This window comes from Lampris incognitus, chromosome 11 (assembly GCF_029633865.1).
Source record: "Lampris incognitus isolate fLamInc1 chromosome 11, fLamInc1.hap2, whole genome shotgun sequence".
In the NCBI taxonomy this organism is placed as follows: domain Eukaryota; kingdom Metazoa; phylum Chordata; class Actinopteri; order Lampriformes; family Lampridae; genus Lampris; species Lampris incognitus.
In genome coordinates this window covers 7,882,501-7,893,692 of record NC_079221.1, presented here as the reverse complement: position 1 = coordinate 7,893,692, position 11,192 = coordinate 7,882,501, and the positions used below count along the sequence as shown (strand labels likewise).

The window sequence follows — 11,192 nt, the reverse complement described above, 5'->3', positions numbered from 1 at the left end:
TGCCATACCAAGCGTTGTTTAAGTTCTTTAAACGTGCACGAGCGGTGTCAGACTCGGAGTCGTCACTGCAACCAGGAGATGAGCAAGAGTTGGTATCCACAACTCCACGCTCTTCCTCTCCGCCACCGTCTTGTGATCATAGAGATGTGTAGACTGTGATTGACAGTGATTGATAATGAACTCTAGTAGCGTGTCTTTACATGACAGATGACGTTATGAGCGAGTTCTGAATACTGGCTCGCTGCTCTGCTCGCGTTACTCAGGCGTCCCAATTCAATTCATTTAAACCTCCTTCCCAAAGGGGAGTTCGCATGCCCTACGCAGCGCTGTACTACCAAACTGCACCACTCTAGGTAGCGCGTAGGGTTGGTATTGGGACAGGGACCTTTGATTGGGCTGTGGTTGCTTGGTCACAGACCTGTTGCGCCCTCTATTGGTCGGTCAGTGATAGAATTATAGTTCAAAATGGTCACTCACTGGCTTTCAACGTTGGCAAGTGATGGTACTGCTGCTGTTCAAGCAATATTTTGCACTGATTTTTAACATTTTGGCTCATTTTGTCAATGTTGCATGAATTATGAGGGGTTTTTTGTGATTACATTTGTTAATCTATCTAGCTCGATTTTGGTCTCAAAATGCACCAAATTGATGCATTTAAATGATCGATATTGAAGATTTTTCTTCCGGGTGAGCATGCCCCCGGACCCCCCTTAGGGAATTCCAGGCCCATTATGGATGGGCCTGGCCCACCCAAAACTGAAATCCTGCAGCCATGCCTGGTTTGTGCAAACCTGAGGGACCTCTCCCCAGGGATAAAAACGGCAGGTTTTTCTCAAATATCTTATTGCAGACGATCTAAGTCTGGTTGTAAGGTCATCTAAGACTATCTTGAGAAGCAACATGTCCCGGGACGGACTCCGGACTAGCGATTCTCAACATTGAAGGCCGGCGTGCTTGCCAGGTGGATTTAACAAACATTGTCGAGAAATTCGCAGAGAAAGGCAAGGAGGAAAAGACACCTTTGGTCATCGTTAATGGTAAGAAAGAATACGTTTGATTCGATTAGGGATATGTATTAATGATGGAATGAATTTTGATTAAATGTTGGGAGTGACAGGCTGGGAATTCTATTGGGATTCATGAAAGCGATCCAGGTTTGCCATGGTCATATTTGACGACCTTTGGGAACATTCTTGAAGGCCCCAAGAGCTGCCAAGGCCATGAGGGAGTTTATGTCAGCATCCGGAAAGATGAGGAGCCAAAGAATGCGTTATTGACAGTAGAATGCCACCATGCCACTGCTGTCGGACACTGTGCCCTGTGATGGCCTGGCGGCCTGTCCAGGGTGTCTTCCCACCTGCCGCCAAATGACTGCTGGGATAGGCTCCAGCATCCCCGTGACCCTGAAAGCAGGATAAGCGGTTTGGATAATGGCTGGAATCAAATTAACACAGGGTAAAGCTGTTGCCCTAGCCTTAGGCCTATTTGTGTGTCTGTTTTCTGTGCTCATTTATGAATGGACGCTCCATTAGAATTGTGTGCTTGTTCTGTGCAGGCTACCAAAATATCTGTCTCGGCCTAGGTGGAGCGGCTACAGTTTGTTTTTGCCCATTGCCTTGGCATCGATTGTTATTGGCTTGCTGTTACAGAGCTGGATGTTGGTTGGGTTTGTGTGATGGGTTTATTCCAAGTTGAGTAATCAGAAGATGACATTAACTACTAACTTAGCCATCTTACCGAGCTTGCAGTATACACTGCATACTGATCATTTTACTGTAATTGCTGCGTGTGTGTGCGTGCTTATATTTATTGTTCAGTTAATTATGCTGGCGTCTATAACCGCACCTCCATTGCAAAAGGGTCCACGCCCTCCTCCCTGTGGGGGGGGGGGGGGATTTTACTGCCACAGAGTTAGCGCTCAATTGCGGTATAAAACAGGTTTTTCAAAGCAACCATAAGAGAGCCTTGATTCTACAGTCTTAACTGTACACAAAAATTATTAGGCTGACAGGCCCAGTAGTGTGCGAGATTAACAGCAGACAGATATACATGCACACATGGACAGAGAAACCAGTGTTTATAAGACTTTTGCACAGTGCCCCAGTCGATTGAATGGGAAATATGGAAAAAAGTTTTTGATATGCAGCGCTCAAGCTAAAAAAATATACCTAATAATAAAAACGTTTTACCTGTCAGTCTGTGGATGTGCAGCCTCTATACAAATAAATTGGACTTGATGAATGTGACCAAGTCCAATATGAATTTGCACATTCCAAAAAGAAAAGGTTTGCTAGTCGACTATTGTGGTCTAACCCTGTCTTTATTTTCATAAAATAATAAAGCTGGGTAAACCATTTACACTCGCGCATGTATGACTCACGTCCACGGTTGACTCAGATCGGGCAGAGACAAGAATATGCAACACTTCCTGTTTTGACTACCACCGAGAGGAAGTTGTTCCATTATAACTTTTGCATTTTTTTGGATTATCAAAATTCTTTTAATAACTTCTGATCATGTCACTGTCTGAATGAAGTCAACCGTAGATGTGAGTCCCGCGTGCATGCGGTTGACTTAGATTGGGCAGCGACAGAGAACACGTTCGTAGAGTGCGCGAAGAGAGGGAGCGGCGGTAGCGACAACCATGGACCACAGAACCGGCAGGGCCCGGGCCCTACCTACTTTTGAACATCAGAAAATTAGAATCCATTGATAGCCACATATAATCATACACCGCTTCCCTATTTGCCCCCACACAGCCTGTCAGAAAGCAATAAATTCTGTTATCTAAAAATGTATTGGCTAATTGGGTCATGTGACCGGAATCTAATTTTCACACACCCATGCTGCTCCCTTCATACAGCCAACGTTAAACCACCACTTCACACTGGTTATCTAGTTAGCTCTTACAAAATAACTGAAACGCCGGAAAATAACAGATTTTTTTTGGGGGCAATGCCAGCGAAAGTTGGAAGGGGGACTTCTGTCAAGAGAGTTTTTGGCAACAGTGGATGTTTTGGGGATTGCCAGGGACTTCATCCATCACAACAACAGACGGAGACAGTTCTTAGGCAATATTTAAAGAGCAGTGGTGAGTTTGACATTTTGGAATTTTATACAATAGGACTCACTCTAGTCCGTTAATAATGTGTTAGCTGTTGTGTCATAACGATTGTAAAAGTGGCTCTGGAAGGCAAGTTGGTTCAAAGTGTGTGTGTCACCCAAGGTGGATAGGTCAACGAGGAGGTTCCAGACGAAGCTCGAGCCAACAAAACCTCAACAGCGGAACTGGCGGGAGATGTCTCCAGGTCACAGTGGCAGTGAAGGCAGATGAAGGCTGCCACAAAGGGTGGTCCCCAAACATCTTGGTTCTCCATGCCATTTGACTCTGGCTACCCCCTGCCAAAGACCATGTGGTGGCTGCAGGCACATCAGCCACTCCAAATAAAAGCTGTCATGCGTAGGCGTCCTCCCATTACGCAGCTCCAGGATCGGCCTCTACACCCACCTGGGGACCCAGAGGGAGGACAGTCATACTCGACCCCGAGTGACTGCCGATGGTGATGATGATGGGGGGGGGCTGATGGGCTCGACTAATTCGATATCGTTCCACTGTCCATGGCGAGAACAAATGTTTTTCAAAGGTTTTGATTCACCGCAACCACGAGAGGTTCTTGATCATTCAGTCATAACTGCAAAAAAAAAAAAAAAATCAGTCTGCTAGGCCCAGTAGTATGTGAGATTTTATTGTGCCCTCTGGGATAATAAAAATGCATGTTGGCCTGCTGGAGGTCTGCTCCGTTGCTGCCATCTGCTGGTTGTGGAGCTCCTCAAATCCTTGTATCATCTTGCCCTCGCCTCTCCTCGGGAAGTTGTGGAAGCAGGCTGGTTTTCAAATACCGGTAACCTATCCACTTAAATGTGTTGAGACCCCAATATAACATATCAGATAAAAAAGGAAATTTTGAAAAGGAGAAGAACCGTGACGTGGAAGAGTTCGCTTTGCTGCACAACCACAGCCAGCCAAGGTTCAGGATTCATGATGCATTATTATATAATGGACAAGCACCTCTCACGAACACGTTATGAGACTACAGATGTGGGAAATGCTCAAGTTATCAGCCCCGCCTCTCTCTCCCATCTCCTCATTCAAGTCACTTTTATTTGTGTAGCCCATTATCACAAACTTGCCTTAGTGGGCTATGCAGCCATACATCCTGTCCTTACAGCCTTACATCAGCGAAGGAACAACTCCCTAAAAAAAAAATTGTTTTTGTTTTTTTACTTCCCAGCCTCTCGTCCAATCCTCCATCGCCCCTCAACGCCCATCTCTGTAGCTGAAGGCGATGGGTGTGGATGGTCTGTGATAAGGGTGTCAGATTACAGACCTGCTGAGCAGGCCTCCTCTCTCTCCCTCCCTCTCTCTGCCTCTGCCTTGGTTAAAAACCAACGACACTAAATTTCTAAGACCTTACTTGTGCAAATGGCCTTCCATACCACCGTACTGAAACAGTCTGTTTCCTGCGTGGCAGACTCATTGTCTAAAAGGAAATGACATCAGAGAGCTGTGGTACAGTACTTTGATGGCACAAACACGGCAGTTTATGAAACCTGCTTTGACGTGAGCCCACAGTTCAGCGTCAGTTGTTCCAAACTCTGTGAGGCGAGGAGACAGCCGGGTCATAGGACAGTTTTTGGGATCTCCATTGAAAACAATGTCTGGCGGCCACAAAGAAAGCCCACAGGACAATGCGCATCGAGCTGGACCTGTTGTTAATTTCACTAACCCTCTGATGAGCGGTGAGTAACAGCTGGATGTACGCCCTCGTTTAGGCTGCAGTTGGACAATTAAATGTTGCTTAACCTTAATTAAATGCCGTGTCCGAGTCACGGTAACGTATGCTGATAAGTTTAACGTTTGTTTATAACACCTGTTTACCAAGACCTTGAATCAGACTGGTCTCCGCTTCACGATGCAGCCTTTAACGGTCACATCCTCACTCTGCACGGACTCGTTGCCCAGGTACGGTGTGCCGGGGTGCACCATTTCCAGTCGATGCCGAGAAAACGCAAGTCATTGCACTGACTCGACTTTGTCATTTTCACAGGGAGCCTGTGTAAATATGGCCACGCTGAACCAAGTCTCCCCTCTCCACGGGGCATGTGTACAAGGCCACGCAGGATGTACCAAGTTCCTAATAGAAAATGGGGCAAATGTCAGTAAAGCATTACGGTGTGGTGGAAGTTTGGGTAAATGTGACTAATTTGGAGGAAATTCAAATTTGAGCGGCATTCCGCAGACTTTGTAGTATTTTTTTTTTCCTTGTTGAAAGAAAAGAAGAAAAAGAAAAGCCTTTGTTTGATTCCAATGATATTATTGCTGGATTTCACCCCATGTGCTCATATTAGTTGGAGATTAACAACACACACAGACAGGCCGACACACATGCATGCACACGGGGTCACAGAAACACAAGACAGTAACACATTAACGACCACAAATCTGCAGACAATACGGCTGTTGTTTCACCACGGTGGTGTGTTGGTTATAAAGTAACGCGTCTGTTGTGGTAGTCCTCTATGCTCCATGATAAGGATAACAACTCAGTTTGCGCCATTACAAGGTCATTTGGATCAGATGAAATTCGAAAAATGCGATAAAAAGTACCCCCAAAAAAAGTGAATTTCACAGATAAAGTTGTTACTTATGCTTTTCTACTTTGTTCTTATTAGATTATATTACCAGTCATCAACACAGGATACCGACATGCACAGTAGTAATACGCCAGAGATGGTATGCAACCGTGTGAAACATCTATTTTCCCATTTGGAATTCCTTTAGCACGGCCTGGTTGGGTTTTTTAATTTAAAAAAAATGAATAAATTTCCTTTGGGATTATTTGAGCGGAGGTGTGCTGGTGAGCCGTCTCAGAGTATTTGCTTTGCCGTCTGTTGATCCACGTCAGGTAAACTTGCCGACGGTGGATGGAAAAACCCCCCTCTCTGAGGCTTGTGCCCAGGGCCATCTGACCTGTGTCTCTTTGCTTCTTCAAAACGGCGCCACGTCCACGGGGACCGGCATGTCTGACTCTCCCATCCACAAAGCTGCAGCAAAAGGTCAGAGGTCACCGTCTTCAGCATGCGCACAGATCATCTCTCGCTGAACTTTGCCTCGCCGGTGCTTACCAAATGTGCAGAGAATGCCGATGCAGCAGACAAAGTGGTCTGAGATTTACATTTTGACATTTTGTTTGTGCTTTCGGCTACAAATTAACAGGGTGGCGTATTCCTCCCCGAGGATCGCGTCTGCAAGCAGGTTTTTTTGAAGCAGCTCTCAAAACATGCAGCACCACACCGCATTCTGATGATGCCTGTATCTCTGTCCAGGTCACCCGGAGTGCATTGAAACTTTAGTCAAGCATGGCGCAGATGTAGATCAGCGTTTTGAACAATCGGATTCTCCTCTCCACATTGCGTGCATCAACCAGCAGCTGAACACGGTGAAGAAATTGCTGCAACTGGGTATGAATTCTCCTGTTTTTTGGGGTTTTTTTTTTGAGCAAGCTAGTTAACATAATGTTCAATTGACACATCCCTCACCAAAAAAATACAGGATTTTTGAGGGCTAACTTAACTACAGCAAATCAAAATGCTATGGCTTGGATTTATTCACACCATGGTATTGTTTAAAGCCAAGATCCTAAAGATTGTGGTTTTCTTTCACTTAGTAACATCTATGGTGATACTGGTAATTGCATTGGATATGCTAATGAAGTGGCGGCATGGTGGCGCAGCGGTTAGCGTGGTAGCCTCACAGCAAGAAGGTTCTGGGTTCGAGCCCTGGGGTAGTCCAACCTTGGGAGTCGTCCCGAGCCGTCCTTTGTGTAGAGTTCGCATGTTCTCCCCGTGTCTGTGTGGGTTTCCTGCGGGTGCCCCGGTTTCCTCCCATAGTCCAAAGACATGTACAGTGCATCCGGAAAGTATTCACACCCCTTCACTTTCCCCACATTTTGTTATGTTACAGCCTTATTCCAAAATGGATTAAATTCCTTTTTTTTCTTTCATCAATCTACACACAATACCCCATAATGAAAAAGTGAAAAAGGTTTTGTAGAAATTTTTGCAAATTTATTAAAAATAAAAAACTGAAATATTGCATGTACATAAGTATTCACACCCTTTGCTATGACACTCAAAATTGAGCTCAGGTTCATCCTGTGTCCACTGATCATCCTTGAGATGTTTCTACATCTTGATTGGAGTCCACCTGCAGTAAATTCAATTGAGTGGACATGATTTGGAAAGGCACACACCTGTCTATATAAGGTCCCACTGTTGACAGTGCATGTCAGAGCAGAAACCAAGCCATGAAGTCAAAGGAATTGTCTGTGGACCTCCGAGACAGGATTGTATCGAGGCACAGATGTGGGGAAGGGTACAAAAAACTTTCTACAGCTTTGAAGGTCCCGAAGAGCACAGTGGTCTCCATCATTCGTAAATGGAAGACGTTTGGATCCACCAGGACTCTTCCTAGAGCTGGCCGCCCAGCCAAACTGAGCAATGGGGGGAGAAGGGCCTTGGTCAGGGAGGTGACCAAGAACCCGATGGTCACTCTGACAGAGCTCCAGCGTTCCTCTGTGGAGATGGGAGAACCTTCCAGAAGGACAACCATCTCTGCAGCACTCCACCAATCAGGGCTTTATGGTAGAGTGGCCAGACGGAAGCCTCTGCTCAGTAAAAGGCACATGACAGCCCGCTTGGAGTTTGCCAGAAAGCACCTAAAGGACTCTCAGACCATGAGAAACAAGATTCTTTGGTCTGATGAAAGCAAGATTGAACTCTTTGGCCTGAATGCCAAACGTCACGTCTGGAGGAAACCAGGCACCTCTCATCACCTTGCTAATACCATCCCTACAGTGAAGCATGGTGGTGGCAGCATCATGCTGTGGAGATGTTTTTCAGCGGCAGGAACTGAGAGACTAGTCAGGATTGAGGGAAAGATGAATGGAGCCAAGTACAGAGAAATCCTTGATGAAAACCTGCTCCAGAGCGCTCAGGACCTCAGACTGGGGCGAAGGTTTACCTTTCAACACGACAACGACCCTAAGCACACAGCCAAGACAACGAAGGAGTGGCTTCGGGACAAGTCTGTGAATGTCCTTGAGTGGCCCAGCCAGAGCCCAGACTTGAACCCCATTGAACATCTCTGGAAAGACCTGAAAATAGCTGTGCAGCGACGCTCCCTATCTGACCTTACAGAGCTCGAGAGGATCTGCAGGGGAGAATGGGAGAAATACCCCAAATATAGGTGTGCCAAGCTTGTAGCTTCATACCCAAGAAGACTTGAGGCTGTAATCACTGCCAAGGGTGCCTCAACCAAGTACTGAGTAAAGGGTGTGAATACTTATGTACATGCAATATTTCATGTCTGTGAATGTTCTCATTCATCCAGGTCATGGTTATCCAAAGGAGTTGAATCAAGTGCAATTGGACTTGGTATATATCCGTGAAGACGTTTCGCCTCTCATCCAAGAGGCGCGAGTGCGGCCAAACATCGGTACACCAAAGAGCCATGGACGTCTATAGCTCTGACAACAACTTCAAGAGGATAAATTTTGAGTCTCATCACCAGCCAGTCAGACTAGCTTGGTCTAGTCAGAAAGGCACGAACTGAGGAAGCCTATTGGATGAGAGGCGAAACGTCTTCACGGATATATACCAAGTCCAGTTGCACTCGATTCAACTCCTTTGGATATGCAGTATTTCAGTTTTTTATTTTTAATAAATTTGCAAAAATTTCTACAAAACCTTTTTCGCTTTGTCATTATGGGGTATTGTATGTAGATTGATGAGAAAAAAATCCATTTTGGAATAAGGCTGTAACATAACAAAATGTAGGGAAAGTGAAGGGGTGTGAATACTTTACGGATGCACTGTAGGTCAGCATGGTGAATCTCCCATACTGAAATTGCCCTAGGTATGAATGTATGTGTGTGTGTATGTCGGGCCTGTGTGATGGCCTGGCGGCCTGTCCAGGGTGTCTCCCCGCCTGCCGCCCAATGACTGCTGGGATAGGCTCCAGCATCCCCGCCACCCTGAGAGCAGGATAAGCGGTTCGGATAACGGATGGATGGATGCTAATGAAGCCGAGTAGCCATGTAGCCACTATGTCAGCACCTTCCCCAAGCTGAACTCAAACACATGGTTCAACCATGTGTTTGAGGTGTTGATGTTATAGTGTCTGTTGGTAAAGGCCTTCTCTGAGCATGGTCCGCCATACTTGCTTGTCAGCCACAATAACTTTGATTCTTCAAACTCAACTCTACCTGCCGTATTATTCCGTAAATGGCTGTTATGGTGAAGATGTAAAACATTATGCACCGTAACACCTTTTCTGGTAAAGTCCTACCTGACAGTAACCATTAAAATGTGCAACTAAAAAAAGCGTTCACGATTTGGATATCAGTTGATTGACAATTGTCTTAAACGCACAAGTGATAGTAAAAAAAAAAAAGAAAGGACAATTGTTTGCAGGTAAATCCTCAGGATTGTAGCTTTCGGTACAGTGCCATTGGTGTGATGATCCTGACCTTGTCTGCACCGTAGTGAATGGTTTGGATAGTGACATTTATCCCAAAATACTATTTTTTAATGAGATCTCACTCTTTAAATCAAACAAATCAATGCAATTTTGCAAAGGGCAGCTTAAAAATTCATAGCCACATTTGACCAATTTCATACTCCACAATGATCTTAAATTCGTCGGGTTCCATAATACAGTCACACAACCGATATCCACACTCAAAAGTAAAGGTCCCACTTTAGCCCTTCCACCAAAGCAGATAATCATTTCCCATATTCACACTCACACACTTTCCAAGTTGTCATGCCCTAATGACGTAGAATAAGGACACGATACCTCATTAGCCCGTGCGCGACATGGCATTTAAGTGGCCTTTGTGGGCTCCTTCTCCTCCTCAGGTGCTGCCGTGAACTGCAGCGTGGCCGGTGACTCCCCCCTGCACGTCGCAGCCCGCCTCTCCAGCCCCGAGATGGTGTCCGTCCTGCTGGAACACGGGGCAGACGGTTCTCTAAGAAACCCGGCGGGCAAGCGACCCCTGGACCTCGCGGCCCCCAACAGCCCGGCGGAGAGGCTGCTGGGAAACAACAGAGGTATTTCCTCTCCGACAGCTGCTAAACTAGTCAGACTGCCAAAATTGACGTGCCATTTTAATTAGGGCTCTGATGTCGCCAATTAATGAAGATGTCTCTTATGTCCTAGCTCATGCCTCTCCCTTGTTGCCTACCCAGGAGTCCCCTGTCTAATGCAACTGTGCCGCCTATACATCAGGAAAACTGTGGGCAAGAAGAGGATTGGGGGTATTCATGGCCTACACGTACCCACACAGCTGAAACGGTATCTTCTCTACCAGTCGGTTACACTGGGTGACCTGATCCATTATCAGCCTATGGCTGAAAAGCCTTTCTAGTCATTAGTCCAAAGCAGGGGTGTCAAACTCCAGGCCTCGAGGGCTGCAGTGTCTGCAGGGTATTTGTTGCAACCATGCACTGCACCACCTGTCTAAACTAGTTCCTCTCCCTCCTTGATCCAGGAGGCGAGCTAATTAGTGAAATCAGGTGATGCAGTGCACGGTCGCAACAAATAACCTGCAGACACTGCGGCCCTCGAGGCCCGGAGTTTGACGCCCCTGCAAGTGTTCTATTCATATCCGAGTCAGTAGGGGGCGCAGTTGCATCACCTTAGAAAGGAGAAGCCCATAGCAGAGCTGATAGTCCAATTGTCAAAGTGGCGATAGGTTTCTCATTTCTGGTGGGTTCGTCTGAACAAATTGATCTGAAATCGGGGGGGGGGGGGGGGTGTCGAGAACCAATTTCATCCCCTGAAAATGTTTCACCCCCCCCCCACCCCCCCGCAAGGACTGATTGACAGGGTGCGTCGGAAAATATCGCTTTAGTCTAGAGAAAGGAAGATCTGCTGTTGGGCATCATCACCATTTATCTATGGTAGCAACGCTTGGGCCCCTGGGCGCGGAGCCAGTGGCTCTCCGTTTGTTGACCGTCACAGCTGGCTGGCCGGTGATGCTGCCCCCCCCCCCCCCCAGGTTCAAACTGGATCGGGAAACCAGTGTGTGTAGACCAACGTTGCAGCCGCAACTTCAATTTAACGTTTC

The 11,192-nt window shown here is 46.5% G+C and overlaps 1 protein-coding gene across 3 annotated transcripts; it reads left to right on the top strand.

Moving 5' to 3' along the window:
* Positions 1–4,520: 4,520 nt before the first annotated feature.
* Positions 4,521–10,540, top strand: LOC130121166 (ankyrin repeat and SOCS box protein 9-like). 3 transcript variants are annotated; one of them, XM_056290023.1, is made up of 7 exons: positions 4,521–4,800; positions 4,944–5,023; positions 5,109–5,216; positions 5,967–6,117; positions 6,388–6,522; positions 9,982–10,173; positions 10,312–10,540. In XM_056290023.1, exons 1-7 carry the CDS (start codon positions 4,716–4,718, stop codon positions 10,488–10,490), a joined length of 930 nt encoding a protein of 309 aa, XP_056145998.1. In that variant the 5' UTR covers positions 4,521–4,715; the 3' UTR covers positions 10,491–10,540. The 3 variants fall into 3 exon arrangements, with proteins under 3 accessions (XP_056145998.1, XP_056146000.1, XP_056145999.1); XM_056290025.1 differs by having other exon boundaries at positions 10,283–10,454; XM_056290024.1 differs by lacking the exon at positions 5,109–5,216.
* Positions 10,541–11,192: the final 652 nt, after the last annotated feature.